Source organism: Lacerta agilis, chromosome 7, assembly GCF_009819535.1.
Source record: "Lacerta agilis isolate rLacAgi1 chromosome 7, rLacAgi1.pri, whole genome shotgun sequence".
Taxonomy (NCBI): Eukaryota; Metazoa; Chordata; class Lepidosauria; order Squamata; family Lacertidae; genus Lacerta; species Lacerta agilis.
In genome coordinates this window covers 12,818,122-12,845,056 of record NC_046318.1, presented here as the reverse complement: position 1 = coordinate 12,845,056, position 26,935 = coordinate 12,818,122, and the positions used below count along the sequence as shown (strand labels likewise).

The 26,935-nt window shown below is 41.5% G+C and overlaps 1 protein-coding gene across 1 annotated transcript in view; it reads right to left on the bottom strand.

The window, feature by feature from the left end:
* CTNND2 (catenin delta 2) overlaps positions 1–26,935 on the bottom strand; it is a 481,608-nt gene that overhangs the window by 184,044 nt on the left and 270,629 nt on the right. Inside the window, 2 exon segments of the mRNA XM_033154385.1 lie at positions 7,587–7,839; positions 18,055–18,249. Coding sequence (XP_033010276.1) covers positions 7,587–7,839; positions 18,055–18,249 — 448 coding nt within the window.

The following is a 26,935-nucleotide window of genomic DNA, read 5'->3' as shown; positions in this document are numbered from 1 at the left end:
TTGAAACACACACACTTAAAAGCACTTTTAAAGTTAAAACATTATAAATTGCATTGTACGATTCAGTGGACTTTTGTACCCTTGGTTTATCAATTTGAAAACTTTCTAGCTAGGGCAAGCGTATGTTCTCTGTTTACAAGAGACACTGGAGGACCCTGAATGCTGTTTGTACCAGCTGGTAAGGAGAGGAAAATGGGTGGTTTGTCCTGCATTTTCCTCAGCTATCAAACATGAAGGGGAAGAATAGGTGCTTTTATTACAACAAATTCAGAGGCAAACCAGGAACCCAGCATATGAAGAGTGAGCTTACTTAGTACTGGGTTTGGTCTTAAAGTTCAGATGACTTTGAAGCAGACAATATCTCCAAGTACCAAACTAATGATGAATGAACAGACGAATGTAAATAAATGGGTTTGGGATTGTGTGTGTGTGTGTGTGTGTGTGTGTATCTCCTGCAATCAATGTCTCAGAAGTAGTTAACCACCTATACAAACCACCTATACCACCATTTTCAAGGCAACTCTTGTCACAACAAGCCTTGCACATCTGGAACTATACTTGATAATCAGATAACGCTAATATTCTTTACTTGGGACTTTTGTTATTTTAACCCATGTGCACCTATACTCATTCTACATGCCTATTTATAGTTTTGGTTTCCATTTTTAAATATTCATCTGCCATTAAACATTCTCCCAGCTTTATATTCTTCATAAAATGAATTTAAAAGACTTTGCAAAAAAGAAAAAAAGCAGCAGTCCAGTTAGCCAGGCAGCTAGTTAGAGTGCTATTTTCTCCTAATGCAAATATACAGAAACAGATAAAAATAGCTGAAGCTGCAAAGTCTGCTATCTGCGCTATAGATTTGAAACAGCTTAACAGGCATTCCCTCTCCCCAGGAAAAAAACTATTAATTGGATGATTTGGCATCTAACTGTAATTGTTAATGGACAAGTGGCAAACCAGAAGGAGGAGGGAGGTGAGCAATTTATTTGGGCACAGTGTAGCTTTGGAAAACTTTGATGCAGACCAGTATTTTTTTACAGCGCAGTCCAAAAATATGGATCTGCCAGCAATGCTGTTGTGATATTAATGTAATGCTGGCACGATTTCATGTTCCGTGGTGCTGCAATTAGACAAGTCAATACACTCCAGTCTTAACACACATGTGCTGATGCAATCTCAATGTCTTTTAGACATTAACTCATTGGTAATATGAAGAAAAGGTCACACAACTTTAATAGCCACACTGTGGCCCTGTAATGGGCTGATAGTTGCATGAGAAGAGGTCCTCTCATCCAACAGGACCTCCCCAACCCTTCTCCCCAAAGCAGCCTTCAGTGCCCTCCAGCTTGTGCAAACATTCCACCCAATTTTCACTGATTCCATCATTCCCTGAATATCATTTGTTCCGATCAAGAAGTAATTAAGTGCTACTAACAGGTGATCCTGGATGCGAATGTGAATTTCCATAAGCATCAAAAGAGGCATCCAGAGAGTTCCACAAGGCTCAAAGGAGTGTCATAAAGCAGTTAAGGAAGTGTGTCTAGATGAGCATTGGTGGAAGAGGCTGCTTAGGCCCATTTGCTATTTGGGGTGTGTGTGATAAGACTATTCATTGAACACTACAGGAGAAGACTTCAAATTTCCATGATTAAATTCAGTAGAATATTAAAGGGCTTCCAAGGATAGCACAAATTTTGCTTTACAGGGTCATAGCATTCAAGCTAAGATAGTAGCCTACAATGAAATGGTCCACAATGTGTGTTTTTAAAATAAAAATAACAACAAATCACAGCTGCTACTTACCACATATTCCCTGCACTAAACAGATTTCTGAGTTTCTCTCAAAAATTCAGACCAGATTTACTCTTTTTAGTTTTTGGTCATCAAAGGGACATAATGGTTGCTATAAAGGAGAAGTGGGAAGCCCCCTTTAGAGAATTCACCAGGCACCTGTACCTGATATGCAGGTAAAGGCAAGGCTTGTCTAAAAGGGTGGGGCTCACCCAAAGCCCGCTTCGTGCAGCTCCCAAAGTAGCCAACAACCAGCCTTTGAAGCTCTGAGCAAAGCAGGAACCCAGTGCTAAGCCGATTCAAAGGAAGAGCGAGTTTGCTTAGCATTGGGTTTGGATCTTTAGAGTCTAAAGAAAGCAGACTGCGAACAAGAATTCAAAGGGCTCAGCAAATGAAGTAATGCCACTACAACAGAGGACTTAAGAAGTAACTGATCTATTCACCATAGTACCTCTGAGAAAGTTCAGGCTTAAGGGAAGGAGAACCTTCAGAAGTTGCAGGATTCTTTCTATGGGCTTTACAAAAGAGTTCAAAGCTATGACCCCAAAATTTATATTCTACAAAAAATCCTAATGAAATCTTCTGGCAAGGGGGGGGGGAGTCATAGCACTGCACTTGATTGAAACGTATAACTAATCAGTGCAAACTATATTCATTTTTCTGCAAAAAAAATATTTTTGTACATAATTGTTCTAAGACAACTCTAACAGTCAATTCAAAATATATATGTTCTTTTGCCTTCCTTGCCTACCACTTTTGCAAGACGTCAGTGTAACTTCAGATACACTCAATATATGCAACGGACGTTTCAATTACGTTAACTGGGGCAGAAACTTCCTCCAACATGCACAGTTGTATCCAGGTCCCTTCAACCCCAAAGTCTTTGCTTTGTCAGCTGCTTCAGCAATCAGTATTTGTTTAACACAGATGCTCTAGACAGGCAATCACTCTCAGCCCCACCACTGTGCAATCTGAATCATGTTGAGAAGGACAGGCGGCCACACTCCTCCTGTTGCGTCCCCATTACCTTCCATGTTTTGGCGGGGTAACTTGCGCAGTGGGGAGCCTGCTTCTTACTCACGCAAGATCTCCAGATGATTCAGAACTCTGCACTCTCAGGCCTGCACAGAGAGCCCACTAAGGCTGGGCAATATTATCATCCAAAACTGGTTTGAAGTCCATATTGTGATTTCGGTGTCATAATTTTTTACTTGGCAATATATTTACAGTGTGTGTGTGTACGCGCGCATGCGCTATTCAAAAATCACAATGCGCGAGAAACTATGAAGCCATCCAATGCCTCTACATAGCACCATTCCTATTTCAGATATTGTGTTATATCAGTATATCGTGATGCTTAGCTGGTGACATATCACGATGTTGAAAACCAGATATTGCCCAGCCCTAGAGCCTACATGAGTAGAGAAGAAGTTAACTTCTCCAATATGAGGAAGGTCACACAAGAGAGAGGGCCCTGCTTGTTCCCTCAAGTGATTTTTATCATGTGGAACGTGAACACCTACCCACAATGTTACTTTTTGATTTGTGTTCCTGGCTTCTTAAATGTTTATCTTTCTAGCATATTATTTTCTAAATTACTTTCAGAAAAGTTATTATATTGGGAGCTCTGGTTTTCCTATATTGGCTTTGCAAATACAACACTGATTAAGATGAAATCATCATATGTTGGTTGGTGAGGCAGGGCTTACCCTTGAAGCCACGCTGGCGCTGCTTCAGCGAGTCTTTTTTTATATATACAATTTTATCTTTAACAATATATTCCACCCATTTCCCCATAAAATATATTAAGGTAGTTGACCTGTAATTTCCAGGCTCCCTTTTAAAAAAAACATGTTTTACACTGGCCACTTCCCATTCTTCAGGTACACAAGCTGATCTTACGGGCAAGTTACAAACTTTTGTAAGAAGATGAGCAGTTTTAGATTAAAAACTCTCAGCCAGGTGCCACTTAAGACATGGTGTTTTGTCAGTTAAACTATAAAGCCTATAACTTCATTTTCTGTCAATGCTTCTGCCTGAGTTCCTCAGACTCCCTTCCAATGAAAGTTAGTTTAGAAACAGGGGTTTGTCCTGTATCTTCCACTGTAAAGACAGAGCCAAATAATTCGCTCACCTACTTTGTGATCTCCTTATCCTCCTTTAGCACATGTCTTTGACTCCCTTGTCATTCAACGGTTCAACCACTTCCCTAGTTGTTCTCATGCTACTAATGGATTTGAATTCTTTCTTGTGGTATGCTTTTATATTTTAGCAATGTCTGCTACTCCTCATGTGAGTATGATCTAGCCAAAAGACACACATAGCAGAACTGAAGGAGGGAATATACATAGGAGAGAATTGGTCAAGCCGTCAGGAAATTCTACTGTTGTTTTCACAGCTATATATATTAAATTGGTTTGTTTTCCCTCCCAGCCTTCCTTCATAATTATGCCACCAAATAAGTGTTTTGGCTAGGATACCCAACTGCTGCTTCAATGCAATGGGGCAAAACAGGATATTACATGTTGTTGAGCTGTTGCCCTGGCACAAACGGTAGGAATACGGTGCCAAATTCCTTCTAGCATTCAGTGACTGGATAAGTACTGATAGGTGCCTGTAAAGCTGTGCAGTCTCTACAGCATTAAGAACAAGTGACAGCATAAGAAATATCTACCCTGGGGGAAGAAAGAAAGATGCAGCGAATAGCTGTTAATTGCAAAAAGGCTATTTTAAGGTTGGTGCAGCCTTGTTCTGCCAAATCGGTCAGTCTCTGAAGGACATGATGGGCAAGAGCAGAAAAGTAGCAGGGACCCAAAAGCCACAGAGGAAAACCACCTTGCAACAAACCTCCCTTTCATACTCCCCTCCCGTTACAAAGTTTGTTTGTTTGTTTATTTATTTATTTATGCTCAGGTGTTCTGGGTCAGACTAAATTAGCCACCCCACCTGTCCCTCGGAGGTCCGTCAATGGAGTTAACTCCCTGGTAGTTACAAAACGGGAGTATCTTAGTAACCGGAGTGTCTTTGTCCAGCTGCCGCGGCCGTTTATAATCCTTGCTCTGGGCTTCATGGGTTAAACACCTTATTGCCTACAGCCGCAGGGTCTCTCTCTCTCTAGATCCCTCACTGTAGCAGTCTGCTAAACCCTTTTAGCAACTCAGTGGCATACACAATGTTTCAGCCCGCTAGCCCCTCCTGAGTGAAACCCCTAAGACACAAACTAACACCCCACAGGACAGTTTGGTCTCTACCCTGGGTTCACCTCTTCATGAACAGTTTATAACCCGCTGGACCCAAAAATTGACGACGACTGACTTATAGCAAGAAAAACTAGTCTTTATTTTCTTTTTAGAGCATAACGGTTTCAGAGAATCAAAAGTTTAAACGTAGTTTCATAACAGCATAAAAGGTTTACTAATCAGTATAACATACTAAACCTTCGACCTAGCCTAACCTACCCACCACTATCCTGGTCTCTAACCCTCTCTCCCTCAGTCACCACTCACTCCCTCTTTCTCCCTCCTGACCAACTGCCGCTCCCTCCTTTTAAAGGGCGAAAAGACCCGCCTCCTGCGAGCGAACTGCCACTCAAACAGATGGAATCTTAACTCTTCACACGCTGGGCGTTTCTGACCATATCCTGCCTAAGGGCAGATCCGTTACACGCCTCCTCCCACAACGACCTGTTTCGCCATTATTTATGTCTACTTGAATCCTCCTAGCATACTGTTTTAAAATTAAGCAAGTAGGAGACATGCTACAATTTATGTTCTAGTTGATCTCATAATGATCTCCCATATTATTTCCCTATAAACCAAAAAGAACATAAAACAGATACATTTTAAGGGCTCCCTAGGAACATCTCGGTTTATCTTAAAAAGCAACGCCTTTCGCTCCATATTTTAATCTCACGTCACTTTCTTGGCAATAAAGGTGTTAATTGCTGCTTATCATAATGAATTCCATTTTTCCTATGAAAAATAATGAAGTGGTGGGTAATATACACTGTTTTTTTTTTTTACAAATGTATTTCTCTCCTCTCCCCTTAGAGACTTAACAAAACACAGCAAGGACTGAATTTTATACATAAAGCGTTGGTCACACAAATACTTCACAACATAAAAACTATAAAGTGATCACGTAAGGGTTTCATGTCAACAAATAAACAGCCTTTAAAACAACAGAAGAGACAAGAACTATCTGAATCAATGCCAAACCTCTCTTAGCTGTTAATGTAGGTAAAACTTTGCCAAAGCACAAAATATAACAAGGATCTTTCAAAGTGGTGTTACAAATATGTGTTAGCCACAACCTTTTTTCAAAAGGTCTTGTGTATCTGCGCAATTGTGCAAATTAAGTTTCATAAACTTTAGCACATTGTATTATTACTTACAAGAAGTAGTTCTTTATGGAAAGAGTTTTATGCGCAACATAAAAAAGTTACAAGGAAAGGAAGATCTATGCAAAAATTAGGAGAAATATGCAACATATCAAGAAACACTGTAAAATAAAACAAGGAAAATAGTACAGAGAGACTGACCTTTTTTATATAACAATGCCCTAAGATGATGTGCGCATTGCTCTCTATCCATTGCAGCCATTATTATTCTCTCTCTAATGTCCAAAATATTTTCATTTTTCACTTTTAATTCATATACCGCCTTTCTATATCACTATGCACAAGGCAGTTTACAATTTTCTTACAATACAGAAAAGCTGTTAATTGTCAAGAAGATTTCTCCTGCATGCAAAGATGCATGTTAAACAATACTGAGCCCATACCTGTGTTCAGGCATTCACATGGACATGAGGACAGGGCAGGGGCATACATGAAAACTCCACCTCAAACTCCATGCAAAATTCAGAAGAGAAACATGGGGTGCTGGGGACTGGATTGCATGTACACTCTTACTCCACCTACAGTTTAATTTTACCCACGTTCAACTGAATGCCGAAACACGGCTAATAATTATGTGTCTGAACTGTTAAACACTGATCCATTCACAAACCGAACATGAGAGACATCAAGAGCAAACAGAGGTGAAATTTTATCGTAAGCTATGAAACGCAACTTTTTCAAATTCCAAGTAGAAACACAAGCTACTAGTCTACTGAATTTGCCATCAAAGTTTAAAACTTTGAATGCATTGGGGTTTTTATAGTGAATGCGCCTTTTTTTAACCCCTGCATGTTGAGTTTTTGAATATTTGTTCTGCATAAAAACCATGAAAGTCACACCACCTGCCAATGGAAGTAAATCAGTCACATTCTTTTTGAATAAGGGTCTTTTGCATATACTTCAGTAATCCCAGCTCAAACATTTATACACTGAATTAAATGTCCCTATGACAACAGAAACATTCTTACTCTCTTTACTCCAGCTGAACTGGTAGCTTTTATATATATATAAAAGTATTAATCTTTACAGACACCCAAACAGTAATTTTCTTTGTTAATGGGAAATCATTAAAATAATCCAAAAATAGTAATACAATCTCCTTTAATTATTAGATCAAATGCATGCAATGTGCTTGAAAAAAAGTATTTTCACACAAGATTTCACAGAGGAACACCAAAACACTTTTCTGATTTTCGTTGTTAAAGAGGCAACTCTGTTGCAAAAGTGCTAACCAAACAGCAGTCAAAGCAAGAACCTCAAGCGACCGGTTGGCTTATCTGATTAAATAAAACAACACAACACAACACACTTGTAAAATATGAAACCGGTTGCCACTGCAAACCTCTTTATGACTTCATACAGCTGTAGATAGAAGTAAGGTTTTACCCACCTGGGATCTTTCTGAATGCTATCAATTGAAGGTGACCTAGCCAAGGTTCCCTCAGGTGGGATGGCTGGTCCAGATTTGCTGTATGGTGATTCAACAGAAGGACAATACTGCAGCTGTCGGTAGGGGTCTGCGTAATTGGAGGCTGGGCCGGCTGCATAGCTGGCCCTCTGGAAGGTCGCTGTTGCATTCTGTGAGCCGTGTTGACTGCCTGTGCGCTGTAAGGGTACGGAGTCGACACCAGGGGAAGATGGGGCTACGACAGGAAAGTAGGGACAAAGTAAAAAATTGAGGACCTGTTCACAGAAATGGTTAACCAGGTCTAGGCAGAGGAAAAAAATACACACATATAAACAGGGGTTTGAAAAGAACGAGAAAAAAAGAACATTGTCATTCCTGAAATCATCATGAAATACAATTCAAATGAAAAGCTTTAAATGAAGCATCACATTTACTAGCCTGAAGATTAACTGCTTTATAGCATATTCAAGAATACTAGCCACAGGTAAGTACGTACACAAACAAAAACCCCTAGGCATCACGGTGCTACTTTATCAGCTGCCAAACTTGGAACACTGCTACCTAGGAACTGTAGCCCCATGCAGATCACCTGCCACCTTCTTCTTCATGCTAAGATTATACAGGAATAGTGAAAACAATGCATATGAATTGCATTAACAATGTTTTTCCATATCAAACCTTCAAATGTCCCAACACCGTATTCAGATTATCTGCCTGCATTAGAAGTGAAATGTAACCCATTGGTGGTTATTAACAGCCACAATGTAATCAAGGATCTGCTTATTTTTCAAATTAGTGAAATAACACTCGGTCTTTTATTACACTCATTTTCCAAGTAAAGACGTTTAAGGCAAAATCTAAATTTATTCCAAATACGGGCCAAATCCTAGGAGTTTCTTTTCTTTCTATAGTGGTCAGCTTTTTGTCACTACAGTACGATTATGTCTTATGCGCCATTAACTAGTGCAATTTCAACCTTGCATGGTTGAAAGCTAGCAAGCTGAAACTGTGCAGATTAAATGAACGCAGGGAGGAGAGCATAGAAGCTATTTTTGCACTTGGTTTTCCTGGTGCAGAAAGAGCTTTTAAGCTCTCTGCCTTGTTTACCGGGCAAGTCCCTCTTAGAGTACAGACTCTGGGATGCTCTCCCAATATCTTGTGGGAACTTGGATGGTCCCACAAGATCTTATAAGAGCACACCACAGCCTGCACACTGAAAGGGACCTGCTTGGTGTTTTTGCATAGATGTGCCATGCCTGGACTGTAAACTCCATGCAAAATGCAATTGTACTTTATAGAGTAACAACATTTGTAATTAAAAAAGGTCATCGTTGAAAGAAAAAAGCCCAATTATATTGGTTCTCGGTGGGTTTGATATGGTGGTCTTAAAATAACAGGCTAGCATACATTCTGCACTGTTTAAATCTTCTTAAACTTTTTAAAAACTGTAATTAACCAAGGCTGAAATTATGTGTATTCTGACTTCAAAAGAAATCCCATTCAATGCATGAGGCTTATTTCAAAGTAAATGTTCACAGGATTGTAGTTGTTGCCACTCACCCTGCCATTGACCTACCACTGCACAACAAGCTCTCCGGGAGGCCAAACCACAAGTACAACAAAGGGGAGGGGAGGGGAGGGGAGGGGAGGGGAGGGGAGGGGAGGGGAGGGGAGGGGAGGGAAAAGAGTGAAGTCTGATCAAATATCTTAGAGGTTTCCCAGTAGTTTCCTCCGTTCTGTTCATATTAACCTTACAAAGAGACTGAACCTTTGGCGAAGGACCCAGGATTAGGAACCCAAGTTCCTGACAAATGCAAACTGTAATGAAATGAGGCCGTTGGTTTGGAGGGATGAAGGAAGGCTGGCTAAACCTTTCCCTGCCAAACATCTCTTCCTTAAACTCACCTCCTTCAGCAACTTTTCTTCCAACAGAGAAGTGTTGCTGGCAGTAGAGAGGAAAAACAGCTGGGGAGCAAGCGTACAAGGGAGATGCAGCAAGCAAGGGAAGTTAATCTTCTTTACTTCTGCCCTCCTCACCAATTATTTTTAAATATTCAGCAGCGATTCAGGTCCACTGAACTAGTTTTGCCCTTAATGAATAGTCATCCCAAATTAGGAAATCAAGGTAACATCCATGTGTTTTTTCTTCTTTCCAAGTTACAGAGAAAATCATATGACTTTATGACCTTCAAACGGGCACAACCTCCATTTTATTAGGACAAATATTTCATAATTACAAGGTAAGTAAAATGGGTAAGCAAAAGTATACGTATTGTCTTGTTACTGTCAGCATCAACAGAACACTGGAGGTGACATTTCTCATTGTTCAACTCTTTTATAATTGTGTTTGCCATTTCTCTTGAAAATATGCATTTAGGAGATGCATATCAATCCAATCAAATGAGAACTGCTATTTCATTAAAGAGCTGGAATGGACTTGAGAGGTACACTTCATGTCAATGTTTCCTGAATATTCCTTGTGACTTTTAGAAATACCATATACCAATTAGGATTCAAGCACATTTTAAACATCTTCACCTTGAAATTAAGAACGGCATTTCAATCTATTCTAGTTTGGATTTGATATTCCTTTTCTTCATGCAATTTTCATTTGGGTGTATATGGAACAGCAAGCTGAACTACAGAATGTAGTTGTTAATTATGACAATGGTTATGATGGTGCAGTACCGAAAATTTGTTGGTTAGTAGACATTCAAAAAGAATGCAATGATATAAAGTAATATTAGCCCACATAGGTGATATCAGGTATTTAATCTTAACAAACATCATACACACTGACAGAAGCCTTGTGTACCTCCCCTCCCCTTTCAACATTTCTACGTTTTGGTTCGTATTTCAATTATTTTCACATTTACTGTAAGCTGTAAGAACTTTATGTTTCAGGCAATATACAAATGTCATTAAGAAATAAAATAATAATGTAAATAATAACTGGTGATCCATGTCTATCATTAGAGCAGCAAAGTTGGACCACCCACCCACTGAGATTTCTGCACTAGGGTAGTCTACAGGTACACTGAAAACTATGTGTTTGCAAACACACACAGAGAGAGAGAGAGAGGGAGGGAGGGAGAGAAAGAAAGAAAGAGAGTGCGGAATGGTTTGACAAGTCCTTTGCCAACTGTGAATCACAGCTAAACATCAGCTGAGGAGATGAGAAAGGGGGGTGGGATGGAGAAAGGGATTGCACTGGTCAAAACCCTAGTAACCAACAGTATTGGGGAGAGGCGACTTGGGTTGTGGGGTGCCTGCTATGAAGCTATAAAAGAGCCTGGGGTAGAGGGGTTGGATAGGAGGGAAAGACTGATTACCCCTTCTTTGTGGTGACAGTTGTGGCCCGGCACATCTCCCTGGGCAGGGGGGAAGGCAGACCCCGCCTCTTTCGTGGCTGGTCATGCAGGATGACGGGGTACCCCACCTAAACTTCGAATGCAAATTAGCCAATGAGGGCCCCTCTGATGGGCAAGGTTTCAGCAGCAGACCAGAAGGAGCAAGACTTCACTCTGGTCTGCCTCTGGGATAGTTAAACTGGCTGGGCAGAGCGCCAGCAGTGCAGTCAGTGGGATAACAGCACTGCCTGCCCACCCTATACATGGGCTTTGCTCTTGAGCTCAGGGGGGCAATGTATCTTGAAAACCTTGCTGCGGGGATAATTGGTCACCGAGAAGGAATCTGCCAACAAACAAATTGAGCTTGCTAATACCCCCTAGGACTCTTTCATCTGCAGAGGGAGCATAGCTCGTAAAAGCTTAAAATTTAAAATTAAGAGTCTCATGCTCTAAAGACTGAGCTATTGTGCCATTATGAATGGTCTCTGTGCCTACTTTGCCTACATTTAAGCATTAATTAAATCTGAAGACTATCCTTTGCCATTTTGACGCAATTGTTCATTTTATAAAATTTCTAGCCCACCCTTCATAGTTACTGATCCCGGGGTGGGTTACAATAACCTAAATCTCAAAACAGAAATGCTCATCAAATTCTTTTTTTTTTTCAGAACAAACAGGAACAGATTTTAAGGATACCATAATTAAAACAGCAATTATTCAACAATTGCTAAAACTATATTTTACACCACAGAGAGGCCGGCTCCTTCCTGTATGTGGCTGACTAAATCAACATTCAACAGATGTTTCAGAGAACAATTATGTTTTACGTTAGCACTGAAAATGAACGAGTGCCAGCCATACCTCAGAGGTACAGTATTTCCTTCTACACCCATGTGTATGTACACCTGTCAACTTCAAACTTCTTGCAAAGTTAATTCTAATCCACAGAAGCTTATGTTACAAAAAAAAAAAAAATCTGTTAAGTCTTTAAGGCGCTAAAAGATTCTTCGTTGTTTCTTTGACTCACATTAGCAAACTACATTCAACAGCCTATGGGACAAAATTTGGACCATTACACAAACTGTCAAGTAGCTTTTATAGGAGAAAATAATAATATTTTGGCACCTGGATTCATTGGAAAATATAGTAAATGTAGAAATTAGTCAACAGGTTTAAAGCTCTAAGTACATCTATCATGGAGCAGGGAGATCTCCATTAATGCATTAATATGCAACGAAACTGGGATCTGGTGTGCCACACACAATCTAATGAGAGAAACACACTTTTTTTCTTAACATTTTAAAATTTGGCAAAGGGATATGAAATCCGCCGTGTAGCAGCAGCCATAAGCATAAAGTGGGTGGAAACATTGTTCTGGCAGGAGTTGCGTGCTACTCTCCTTATGGCAACCAGGCATTTAGCTATACTACAGCTGTGTTCACACTCAGGTTTACTCACTGCATTTCCAGTGCTGGGCTTTTAATCTCTGTGTTGACACTGTGTTATCCAAAATGTGCATGCATTCTGTAATTTGTTATAAGATGCTATTGTTTGATGCGCTGTTCCACATGGCTGTGGAGTCCTTAAGCCATTCTTAATGTGCAACTAGCCAAGGGATGAACACCTTTGCTTAGGGTAAAGACACCCACACCAACACCCTGAATGCCCCCTGGTTTGTACACATAGAGAAAGGGAATGAGGGCACATGGGAAAAGAATCAGCTTCCCTGCTCTCTAAAGGCAGCAATGTGAACTTAAAGAAAGGAAACTGAATTTACTTGCATGATTATCTTTGTAGGCCAGCTAAGTGGATAAAAGATGCATGCCGTCTTTTTAAGACACACTAGGATGCTCACAAAAATCAAGTTTTAATTAAATGCGCTAATGAAACAAAAGCTGCAGAACACACTATAACACCTACACAATTTGTGGAAATTAAACGGTGGCATTGAAATTTCAAAAAGAACAAAAAGAACAAATTATACCAGTAATTAATCTGTACAATGAGTTTCTTCCGCATCACTCTAGCACATCACATCTCATTCGAAAGAATCCTTAACAAAAACGTATGTCCATCAAAAACAGTGCATCAACATCTAAATTACCTCTCCCTCCCACCCCCGCTGCCTCCGGTTTATATACTTTGCATTGGGATATTCCATTCTATGTCTTAAGAATTTATTGGTTTTCCATATCATTCTATGTCTTAAAAAGAAACCTGATTCGAAATAACCAATGGCGAACTAAGGGCACAATACAATTCAAGCAGTTTTACTATTTCCCGTTCCTTCCCCCACCCTGTCTCTTCCTCTTGACAGGTCATTTTATCCTTGTCTTTAAAGAGCTACTCCCATGTTCCTTAACATCTCAGCTGTGGATTTTTTCAGTTTCTAAAACCTGCAACAAGCAGAGACATGCTGCCTGTCATTTTATTCCCTCTAAGATTTCAATTGCAATGCATTACCTTATCTTTCCTTTTATTTGCTTTAAAGCTATTCTTTGTCATCTTATCCCACCAAAGAAGAGGAGCAAGGAAGATGGAGGACGAACCTAACTTGGCTTTTATCTTTCATAGAAACAGGAGACACGTCTGACAATCAGAGGCCTCGTTTTCACGGGATTACTGGGATATTACCTATTTATCTGATTGTTATATTCATCAAGCATTTCAAAATTTAATCAAACATCTTCTTTCAAACACCAAAAAACGGTGTTTAAAAGGTATCTGACTGAAACTAGGGCAGCAATCTACATTCAATTAATCAGTTAACAGAGCTAGGCTGCAATCCTAAACATACTTTTCTGGGAGTAAGTTCCTCTGAACTCAGTTGTGCTCCCTTCCAAGTAGACACAAGAAGCCAAGCTGGCTCAAGAAGCAGATTCATCAGTTACCCAACCCTGGCTCAGCTAAATATACAGGGGTGCAACTCCCATCATCCTGGCTCAGCCAGCTGAGCCAAGACTGGTGAACTTACACTGGTGTAAACTCTGAGAAATGGGTGTTATGGGAGCATGCTTGGACCGGGCAGGGGTCAATTACACTGGATCCTAACTCTGTTCAGCTTGTTCATATGTCCTGGCAAACTGGCAGAATTAAAGCTAACTAAAAGAGCGATGCAAGTCAAACTCTATGTTAAAGGCTTGCTTTCCCCCTAACTAGGCTTAAGCTGACTCAGTCAACAGTAACCCGACTGCTCAATGGAGTTTGGCTTAACTTAAACTGGCACAAATTATGCCGACTTTCCCCATTCTTAGGACTGCTCCCTGAGGTTGCAATCCTAATGACACTTCCCTGGGAGTAAGCCAATTGAATCCAATGGGATTTACTTCTGAGTAGACATTGTTAAAGACTGCAGTCTTACAAAACCTATGGGTGGGAGTAACAGTGTTAGAAAAGGCATCCCCTGATTCTCTCAATAAAATGGAACACCTCTTCTAAGACATGGGTGTGCAGCACTGAAGTGACCTCCCCAAGGATTTATAATCTACAATTAATAATCTAATATTCCCTTAATCAAGTGATGGCCCCAGCTAAAACATATACATCTTGGGCTCAATAATTTACTCCCGACGTACCAATTCAGAATGCGTTATTTATAGCCCACTTTTCAAAGTACATTTTTGACAAGTACTTCACAAAGGAGACTAACAACATTCCATGTCCATATACTATAATCAAAGAGAAAGCATCAAGCTAATTATCAGAAGAGCAGGATTTGATTATTGTCTGAACCAAAAAAAGCAAAAGCAATATGGCCCTGGTCAGCAACTGGTTTTGTCAAGTATTTCATAGCAAGCAGCAAACAAAAATGAATACTTGAAAAAGAAGACCAGCATTTTAGAAACACAATCCTTGTCAGATCAAGTCATAGGGAGAGATGCATAAACAGGTCCAATGACTGACATTTTCTGTTCCTAAGTGAAGCTTTCCTTTTAAGCGTCTAAACTGAATTTTGTTTGAAAATATCTTCTTTTTGATTTCTTCAAAATTTTGAGTTTTCAGAAATGTTCATGTCCAGAATTTTCCAGCCAGGCACTGCCTCTTCAACAAAAATCCTGTGTGGCTTTTATCATCCACAACATTTTGTTTTTTAAAGAAGGAACGCTGCTGCCGCTGCTGCTAAAACTAATTCTTCGTTTCTTCCAGTTCTAAAAGTCTGTAGAAATTGTGTAGTCTGTCAACACAAAGCTCATTGGAACATGTAGAAATAGAAATCCTGAATACTTAAGTGTCTTCAAACACCATAATAAGGCAACTGATAAAATGGGTAAATCAGCTTTACCCTGGGTAGATTACACTCATATTCTCTAGGTTTTACACTCATATTCTATAGGTTTTTCTCAACCTATAGGATTCTAGAGGCTCCTGTGTTCCTGAGCACAGAAGAAAATTCAGTTTATGTATGAAATCAATACTATAAAACTGGCAGAATACTGGAAGCAGTATTTAGTTGAAAGTATCTATGCCATCTGTTTTAGAGGATATCCCCCACAAGGTGGTGTACAAGGAGATGAGATACACTTCGGTACATTCTGAAGCATTAAAAACCAATGTAGGGAAGCCTAGAGTCTCAGAAAACAATGGCAAAGCACTGTTAAAGAATGGCAGAATGGAACAGAGTGGCTTTTAAGACGAAAGCTCATACCAAGAACAAACTCAGTTGGTCTCTAAGGTGCTACTGGAAATAATTTTCTATTTTGTTTTGAAGGAATCGTCGCTGTCCGGCACCCAACAGAAACAAGAAAGTGGTACCTCTGGTTACGTACTTAATTCGTTCCGGAGATCCGTTCTTAACCTGAAACTGTTCTTAACCTGAAGCACCACCTTAGCTAATGGGACCTCCTGCTGCAGCTGTGCCGCCAGAGCACGATTTCTGTTCTTATCCTGAAGCAAAGTTCTTAAACTGAAGCGTTATTTCTGGGTTAGCGGAGTCTGTAACCTGAAGCGTATGTAACCCGAGGTACCACTGTACCACTATAGCACAGATCCTTCACTTCATTTCACTTCACTTCTCTCTTTCTCTCTCCAACTTTTCCCGCTGCCTTTAGTGGACAGAAGTGATCTTTGTTTGTGGATATGCTTAAAGAATTTGCTGGGGTAGTTTAACAAAAACAAGTACCGTATTTTTCGCTCCATCAGATGCACGGGACCATGAGACGCACCTATATTTTAAAGGGGGGAAACCAGGAAAAAAAACATTTTTCTGGTTTTCCTCCTCTAAAAGGCTGGGAGGGGGCGCTGCAGGGGGAGCGGAGGAGGCAGCAGCATCCCCACTGCTTCCCCCACCAACCTCCGCGCTGCCCACCGATCCCAAAAGCAGGCTCTGCCTCCGATCGCTGTGCAGGGAGCAGAGAAGAAGGGGCGGATCCCTCCTTCCCAGCTCAAAGTACAGCGATCCTTCTGAGGCAGAGCCTGATCGCTGTGTGCGACTCTCGCTCAAGCAAAGCAAGAGCTGCACGCAGCATTTTACCAGCTCTCCCTCCGCTCCATGAGATGCACCAACATTTCCCCTCACTTTTTAGGAGGGAAAAAGTGCGTCTCATGGAGCGAAAAATACAGTATATGTTGCGTTCGTTTGCTCATTGGCAGGAGTGAAGTCAAGACTGCTGCTTAATTTGGTATTAACAGTATCTACAGCGCAGAATTGAAAATGTGGATGGCAAATTTCCCATAAAGGGATTTGAATCGATAGCAGGGGAACACCTTGCATCTGTACCACAGCCTACAACCTTCCAAAAATTACAATAATAATTTGAAAAATGAATGCAACATTGGCCAATTTTAGGCAAACAGTTCCCTCCTTTATTGTATCCTTTCTTTTTAATGTTTCTGCATAAAGGACACCACCCAATGCAAATCTACAGATTATAAACCAAGTTTCAATCAGTCCAGTTTAGCCCTGCAAACACAAAGCCATCCTTACTCCTCTCGTTAACTACTTACTCACTTTGCAATCTAATTATAGTTTTAGCATATCTGCTCGTCATGGCCATAAGCACAACTCCTTTCCAAGTCTTGTTCTTTTTTATACCCTGTTAGCAGTCATTACTACCAGCACCTTAGTGCTTCTTTACTGACCCTCCTGTTTATATCAAATTAAGCAGCTAGTTCCTTCATATTTGGTTGACTCTGACATTTCTGGGTGCACAGAGAATGCAAAATTAAATTACCCCCCAAAGAAAGCAGGCAATCTCCATAATTCAAAATGTGACTATAAAAAGACTTAAATCAAAATCAAGCCAGTCTTCTGGCGATGCAAATGGTCTTTTTTCTGATTTGAGGAAATACTAACTCCTTCTCTGTACAAGATCAACAATGCAAATGAAACATCCCATAAATATGAATAACACTGCAGTAATGTTTGTTCTCGATGTGTCTGTCTGAAGAGTATTTTGGTTCTGAGCATGCTGTGTGCGGGTTCCTTCATAAATTAATTGCCAGTACTGACTTGGTTGCTGTTCACAGGTTTCCAAATATAGAGCTATTTTCACACAGCTGAAACAACCTCCCCACAACTAAAAATTGTACACCAACACATTGGATGTATGGTCATGCGCTGTTACCATTACAGATGAATCAATGGAGCTGATTGATTGAAATGCAGCCACAGACACTGCTACTTTAACATGGAGTGACATATAGTATTAATGAATGAATGAGCATGTGCATACACATACGAAGTGAGAATGGAACGTATGTTCCATGTCTAATTAATTCCCCCTTCACCATCCCACCTGTATTGAGCTATCCGGTTCTAAATGGCCTATTAATCATAGGAGAAAGTCTCCCTGTCCCTTTTTTTTAGTAATATACATCCTGAGCGAAGAAAGGAAGTACAGCAGCCAGGTATGATTTCTGAGCGCCGTCATATGATACTTTAGCTCAAAAATGAAGAAGTAAGTGTGCAAGAAAGAAACTATGAGAAAGTGGGGGTGGGGAATAAAGACGTTATTATTTTTTGCTGCATTAATCGCATGCACAGATTACTGTGTTTCTAACAGAACAGCAAAAACGCAGAAATTTATGAATTAAAGCAACATACCTACCCAGACAGGAAGGGGAGGGAGGGTAGAAAGAGACTGCAGGTTGTTTTCACCTACCTGTGCTAGTGCGATATGTGCCTGTATGTGCTGGTTGAAGAGGGTCCCCTTGACTCTGGCTGAGACTCCTCATAGGGGGCTTCTGATATACTCTGTCTTCATAAATAGGATCTATGTGGTGCTCTGGAGACTGCAGTGCCCTTAGCTCGGAGCCCAAGTGGCTATGCTGGCTGGTATAAGAAGCCCGGGATCCAGCTGCAACATAAATTGATATGGGACCGTTAGGGGGAAACACCAAAACCACTTGCAAGGAAACAGCACCCCAAAAGGCACGTCGAGAAACAGAAACGCAATAATTTATATCCCGATTACCTTGCAAGCAAAAGAAAGCAGCTAACAAATTGGGGGGGGGGAGAGACCTTAAACAAATCAAAACTATTAAAAAACTACAAAGTAAGAATAAACATGACAAGGTAGCAGTGGATCAAGTTAGTCACACACTCTGTTTTCATCCAGCCATCTGTTGCTGCTGCACAATCTGATTTTCTCAAACGTGAGGAAGATTCTTCAGCAATGCCAGAAAGCACACACACACACACACACACACACACTCTTCCAAATATATTTGCTTTATCTCGGAGAAGCCTGTCAGCAGATGGGGGAGTAAACATTCAAACGAGTACCATAATTTGTGGCCACATCTTCAAAATTAAACTGAAACCAAGTTACGAATATCAATTATTCTTCAAAATGAACACCAGAGTTGACTTTGTACACCCTCCCTTTAAACAGGGCAGGATTTTGTGGTTTGTCAGCTGTTTTGTCATGTGCTATATAGACGCCAGATTGCGAGATTTCGTAAAACCGAAATCCCCCAGGGCACGTATATTAAAGCTATCATTAGGAGATAATGCACATACTCATGAAAAAACTGGGCTGTATCCAGAATAGAAGAGATTGCACTATAATAAAGGCTCCTGCTGGAGAACAGAAGAGGGAGAAGGTGGTTTTCTCAATTTTCCCCTTCCCCACACAACCACCCATGCAGACACCCTATTTACATGATTTAACTTAAAAAACAAACAAGCATGTTTGGTGCAATTTTTGTATCTTATGCATCTCTTCTGGTAACCAAACAGAAGAGTTATTTTCTGTTGACTGAGAGGAAAACTAGGAAAACTGTTGCTACTCCACATTTTAGTCAGCTGAACATACATTGTTTTCCACATGTTACATATGTCAAAAAGGGAGATAAAGTCTTCTCTCAATAGAGCTACCACAATATTCATACTAGAGCCAGGCATAAATAAAAGACTAAATACAAGGATTAAAGCTGTGAGGTGCTTGTATTAACAGCCATATCAGTTAAGGTAATCTCACCACTTAACCTCTACCACACAGAACTACTTCACAGCTACAATTTCTTGATATCCTTTTGCAAGCAGATGATGGAATAACGTTCACAATATGCAGACACCCCGGGGAGCTAAAACATGAGGAAAAATCCGTACTAGCCCAAGCAAGCGAAAATGTATTTGTAAACATTATGTAGCAGATGGCAAAATTAAGCTTTAAGATGTAACAGGCCATATGGCAAAAACTGGTACACACCTTGAACGCTGTCACCTCTTAAGACTCAAACCAACCCAAGATCTGTGTTTGTCAAGTGTTAATCATGTGGTCCCGTGGTATCTTGTTAAAAATACTGCATTTCAAATGCAGAAGAGATGCATCTTCTGAACACACACTGGCAAGTTCTGGGAATATATTCCTGATTTTAAAAAGGAACCACTGAAGCACCGCTTGTACAGTGAATATTCCACTGGCTTAACAATTTCACCACAAGCAGTGATGCTGCAAGCCCAGCTCCTGCTACAGGACAGCCCCGCTCTATCCCCTTTCCAGAGTTGCTACGATATATCAGCTGCGTATTATTTGACACCAGACGTAAGGGGATGCTCTCCTGTTACAGCTCCCAGACGGAACAGAAGAAGACCAAATGAAGGAACTCTGCAGTTGCATTCCTTAAAGGTAAAGGTACCCCTGACCGTTAGGTCCAGTCATGGATGACTCTGCCGTTGTGACGCTCATCTCGCGTTACTGGCCAAGGGAGCCGGCGTTTGTCCGCAGACAGCTTCCGGGTCATGTGGCCAGCACGGCTAAGCCGCTACTGGCGAACCAGAGCAGTGCACGGAAACGCCGTTTACCTTCCCACCGGAGCCGTACCTATTTATCTACTTGCACTTGATGTGCTTTCGAACTGCGAGGTGGGCAGGAGCTGGGTCCGAACAATGGGAGCTCACCCCGTCGAGGGGATTCGAACTGCCGACCTTCTGATCGGCAAGCCCTAGGCTCAGTGGTTTAGACCACAGCGCCACCCACATCCTCTGCACTCTGCAGTTGCGTTCCTTAGGAATGCACTAATACTTCCGCATTCTTAAAAAAAAAAAACCTCCCTTAATATAAACATAATTCCTGTATGCACGAGATGGAGGCAATTACCAATGTTGAAGCAGAAAATAAATGAGGTGCCTCAGGAGTCTGGTGCAATCTTAGCACTGGAGTCTTATTCTTTACTTATCTTATTTTTTGCAGAGGCAGGGTACTACAGACTTGCACACTGCATGGGGTTCGGCTTCCTTTGCAGCTCATTTCCCAGTATCCCGTAAACTAATGCATTATCCCCTTAATCCTGGTTGTGTTAAGCCCTTGCAAGGCTTCAGATAAAACCCACAAATAGGACTACAATGCAGTGGACTAAGAAATTACACGCACAAACTGTGTAACTTACGCTCTCTAAACAAAACGAAAGCAAACAAAGGGAGGGAAAGGATGGCGCCAACCAGAGAGCTGCCTTTGCCGAGTTCAGTTTGCCAAAGCCTGCCCAGCGTTTCACTACCATCGGAAGAGACGGGTGGCTCATTCTCATAAAGCTCACAAGCTGCTTGGCAGCAAGAGTGCCAGGCAGCTTTCTAGAGTCCAAAGGACGATGTCCTTCCTCCGTGCCAGGATCAAGCTTTCCAATCAGGCGAAGCTGGATTCAGGGCAGGAGTGATGTCAAGCAGCGTAAAGGAACTGGTTAATCCAGGGTTTCCCAGACTCGGGTGTCCAGCTGCTTTTGGGCTACAATTCCCATCACCCCTGACTACTGTGTCCTGCTAGCTAGGGATAATGGGAGTTGGTAGTCCAACAGCAGTTGGAGACCCAAGTTTGGGAAACCCTGGGTTAGCCCTTGTGAACACTTGAGCCATGAACACATCACTCCCCCTTTGAAAAAAAGCAAAAATAAAAGAGCAAGGGGTTGGGCAGAGATGCCGAAGGACCAGGAGAAATGGCCTACCCTGTTTGCACCTTGATATGTGGGAAAGAGCAAACAGCATCATCTGCAGCTAAAACAGCCAGTGGAAAAACAGGTGAACCTAATGTGGAGGCGTGACTCACAGCTTGATGGGCTTCTGCTTACTAGCCAAGCTTGCATCTTTGCCTGTGCAATCACTTCCTGGGCTTTGAAATCACACCTTCTGGTCAAAGGGGTTGACAATGGATCATCAAAGTGCCTTTTGTCCTCACCCAATTAGTGAGGACATCCATTTAGGATTCTCCCTCTCTTTCCTGGGGGGGGTGTCCTTTGCAGGGCTTTGCTGGGGATTGGGAGCCCTCCCCATCTCCAGCAAAGCCATGGGGGGGGGTTCTTTGACTGCTTGGCTGAAGGGTGTAGCAATTGCAATTGCACACTCCTCAGCTGAGCAGTAAAAAAAAAAAAAATGCAGAGGGAGGAACAAGCCCTCAGAGGGAGTCAGGAACTATTACTTCCTCCAGCAAGCATCTCTAGCAGAGAGACTTAGGAGAGGTGGCAGTCTCACCAGCGATACACTGCTGAGCGAAGCCAGCATCGCAGTCTGCTCCTCATACCGGTTCTGGGCGATATATTGATATATCACAAAGGCCTACCCAGTGATCTAGCTCTCCATTGCAACTGCTGCAAGATTACAGCGGTACCTCTGGTTATTACGTCCTTAATTCGTTCTAGAGGTCCGTTCTTAACCTGAAACTGTTCTTAACCTGAGGTACCACTTTAGCTAATGGGGCCTCCCGCTGCCAGCGCGCCGCCAGCGCGCTATTTCTGTTCTCATCCTGAGGTAAAGTTCTTAACCCGAAGTACTTCCGGGTTAGCGGAGTCTGTAACCCGAAGTGTTGTAACTCGAGCTGTTTGTAACCCGAGGTACCACTGTATTGGATCTCTAACTACTTGCACATTGGCTGAAGCCAGAAGGATAATACTTATTGAAGACAGGAGGAGAAAACCTTTCAGCTCAAGGGCCACATTCCCTCATAGTTAATGTTCCAGACCAATGCAAAAACTGGGCAATGCTACCCACACATAAGCTCAAACACACACACACACACACTCATTCATTTGTACCTCGTACCTATGGGACCGCCTCTCCTGGTATGCCCCACAGAGGACCTTAAGGTCCATAAATAATAAAACTTTGGAAGTCCAGAGCCCCAAAGAGGTTAGATTGGCCTCAACCAGGGCCAGGGCCTTTTCAGCTCTGGCCCCGACCTGGTAGAATGTCCTACCGCAGGAGATCAGGGCCCTGCAAGATTTGACATCTTTCCGCAGGGCCTGCAAGACGGAGCTGTTCTGCCTGACCTTTGGGCTTGACTCAGTCTAACCCCCCTCTCATTTATTTATTTTTGATGGAAACCCTTATATGGGATTTGTATATAAATTTTCCTTCGGCTCTTTTTGCTGGCCCATGTAGGACCAGCATGGATAGTTGGCCCCAGTGAATGTTTGACGTTTTCTTCCCTTGTGGCTTTGATCTATAGGCTACCACTAAAACGAGGCTGCATTTTAAGCTGCATTTTAAACTATATTCTAACTTATATTTTAATCAACCTTTTTGTTTTGGTTTTGTTTTTACTGTATTTATATTCAGTGTTAGCCACCCCGAGACTGGTCTTGACCGGGGAGGGCAGGGCATAAATAAAATAATAATAATTATTATAAATAATAAATTATTATTATTATTATTATTATTATTATTATTATTATTATTATTTCATTTTCTCACTCCCCTCCACCTGCAATTAAGCTTGAAAATTAAGCTTGCAACACAATTGCTGGATGTGAGGTCATAAAATCAGAGAACTGTAGAGTTGGAAGGGACCACAAGGGTCATCTAGCCCAGCCCCCTGCAATACAGGAATCTTCTACGCAAGGAGATCTGGAGTACAGCTGGAAAGGTGCACAGCTCTAATGCCTTGGATCACCCGGCAAGAAAATGGGACCAATGGGACTTCCTGCAAAAAGAATCTTTAGCAGAGTATTTACCACTGTCCACAGGGTTGTGTTCACATCAATGCACATACCTAGCCATTAAAATTTCCACACAGCAAAGGTAACTGTCATGGAGCCCCAGAAGGCAGCGTATGTTCGGAAGGGGAAGGGGATCCCAATGGTTTGAAAAACACTGCCCCCTTTTATTGTAAGAACAGCCAAAACAAACAAACACAATTATCATGAATATGCAAAGTGAAGAATGTCTGTTTTGGATATTGCGTGACACAGGTAGCTCCTTTATGATTTCATCCAAATTGGTTCTCTCCAGAAATCACAATTCTGGTCCTTGATGCTTAAAGAACAAAGACTGTTGTTTTTCCACCCCTCAGCTTCAAACGTTTCCTTCTGTTCTTTTAGAACTCTTCAGAATTACTAACAACTTATAGTGCCTTTTAAGTTTTGCTATGGAACAAATCGGGGGGGGGGGGTACACAACTTTCAACAGACCAGTCAATGCATTTATGTTTTCTACCACATCTTTTCTTTTTCAGCAACTGTCATCATTGTGCTCAGAAGCATTCACCTGCTTATGGAATTTCAGCACCAAAAATGAAGAAAGAGGCAGGGGAGAAATGAGACTGAGACCCAAAAACACAACGATAGGCTGAGATACACCTAGCCACGGAAACAAGAGTCAGTGCACTCCTGGAAAGGCAATTCTTAATTTTTATCTCAAAGGGCTACATTTGGGCAAAACTGGTGGGGGGACAGGACCAAAACGCCCAGGTCAGGCTTCCTCAACCTCGACCCTCCAGATGTTTTGAGACTACAATTCCCATCATCCCTGACCACTGGTCATGCTAGCTAGGGGTCATGGGAGTTGTAGGCCAAAAACATCTGGAGGGCCGAGGCTGAGGAAGCCTGGTCTAGGTGACAAGCACACCCCAATCCCTGCTACAATGAAAGCAAAAGATGAGAACAAAAATTAAAAACTATCACTGCATAGCAGAAAAAACAACCCCAACCCCATTTTCACCCGTTTATCATGATGAAAAACTGAGTTTAGAAGAAGAAACAAATAGCTATTTAAAAAAATCACAAACAACTGGACACACAGACAGACACCAATTTCTTTCGATGTAAATGACCACATCTAACTTTCTTTTCATTATTAGACTCTAACTCTAAGCTGAGTGCTAAAGCGATAGCATGATGTTACTAGGCAACGATGCCAGGCAACGGCACGCAGTCTGGGCAGCTAACCACAGCTCCTTGACAGTTCCCAAATTCAAAACAAAATTGTCTGGAACGGAAGTGCCTTTTGAAGCTTTGAATTTTGCCTGAGTTTTTTTTCTTTCTCTTCAAAAATAAAATAAAATAAAAGAAGCAGAAAGAAGATCCGACTTTGTTTATAAGAAAACACAAAGACAGCAAAATTGTTTTCAGAGAAGGACAGCAGAAGGAATAAACATTTATTTTGCAAAATCTTTTTGTATTTGCTCTTTAAAGTGGGAGTGGTCTGAAGATCAAAAGAAATGTGTTACTTCCAGAGAACCAGATCACACACCCCTCTGGGTCTACAGTATAACTAGGCCACGGGTGTTGCTGTGCTGCTCTCAGTCACAATAGAGGAATGTGGCTCAAAACAGGATAGCTTCTTTTTTGAATACTGATTTCTGCCTTTCTGATTTTGTACTCAGGTGTGCTCAGTAACCTAGCGCTGATGTTTACGAGATCTAGGAACAGACTCGTGCGCGCCCTTCCCTTTCTCTAACTCCACCTTTCCTGGTTTTTACCTGGGGCAACCCGGTCAGTTGGGCAGGGTACAAATAATAAAATAATTATTATTCTTACACTGTTTTACGTGGTCTTTGCAATGTTAAATACATGCAATTGTGTTAACCATGCCCGATTATAGCAAATGGATTGTTCAGACGTGGTTTTTATGTCCACATATGATTGGCTTGTTAGCTTCTACTTATCCTGTTCGGATATTTGATGCTATTCTGCCACTTGTCATTTTGCACAAGTGTGTTGAGCTGGCTGCTTTGTCCCCTCCCTCAGTTACTCTTCTCTCCTGCCCTCCCCCATCTTTTTCCATTCTGGGCATTTGTGCAGGTATTTCTGTATCAGTGTGTGCACACCTTTTCAAAATCCCTCCCTAAAGTATGCAAGAGCAAATTTAACCAGCCCTTGCCCTTATAGAAACACTTCTCATTAAGGAAAGTGGAGGTTTGCAGTATCATTTCCACTCAGCATTAAAACGAAAAACAAAAACAAAAAAACACACAATACTGAGGCAGTGTTGGAAACTGAGATATGAAAGCTAAGAGCTAGATGGCACCTCAAACCTAGGTTATGGGCGCAGCAACAGAATGTCTAGGCGCACTTTTTAATTACAAGAATACAAAGCTGAAAATGAATGAACTGCAGCTAAACTCTTATGTTCTTTTTTCACTTGGTCTAACCCGCATCTGAAGACGGCAAAAAATAAAGCCATGCTTCCCTTGCCCACCCCCCTAATATTCTTAAGCGAGTCTCTTCTCCAGTCTTCAGAGAGTGGCTGGAAGTGGGAAGGCAGAAAAAGACCCTCCTTTCCTTCCACTCTGCAGACAAGCCCTGGATTCTCCCTACACCTCCTTTCCTTCATATATCTTTTTGGCACCACAATTAACACATATTACAGGCCTATACAACTGTTGGCAGAGACACCCACTTTCAGTATCCAGTTCACAAACCCAAGACTTAAGGGTCATTCAGTGATCCCACTCCAAAAATTGTTTTGCTTTTAAGCATCACTGTGAGAGTCTGAGGTAGGTAACACTTTAACATGCACTACTTAAAGCATCGTAACTAACTGGCTAGTATACATATTTCAAATTAATGTACTTTTAATGTACGATATGCTTTTAAACAAGGCAACTAAAACCTGAACAAAACATGTTGGGTTTAAAAGAAAACAAAGAAAAAGTTTTCAGATCCTCAATCCATGCACGTTTTACTAGGGAGGAAACCCCATTGAACTCGGTTGGAATTAACTTCCGAGTAACAGGCAGATCCAGATTGAAAACAACCTCCCCCCCCCCCTAAATGGCGCCCAAATTGCTTCTTGTTTCTTATATATTGCATTTTATTGTATTGCAGTTTGAATTCCTTAACATTGTATTAGAGTTGCTAAACAGACAGAAAAATCATAAAGTGGTCCACCAAGATGCTCAGCAGTGCCTATCTACAGCTGGACCATAAAGAAGGCTGATTGCTGAAGAATTGATGCTTTTGAATTATGGTGCTGGAGGAGACTCTTAAGAGTCCCGTGGACTGCAAGAAGATCAAACCTATCCATTCTGAAGGAAATCAGCCCTGAGTGCTCACTGGAAGGACAGATCCTGAAGCTGAGGCTCCAATACTTTGGCCACCTCATGAGAAGAGAAGACTCCCTGGAAAAGACTCTGATGTTGGGAAAGATTGAGGGCACAAGGAGAAGGGGATGACAGAGGATGAGATGGTTGGACAGTGTTCTTGAAGCTACCAACATGAGTTTGACCAAACTGCAGGAGGCAGTGGAAGACAGGAGTGCCTGGCATGCTCTGGTCCATGGGGTCACGAAGAGTCGGACATGACTAAACAACTACCGGTAAATAACAACAAATC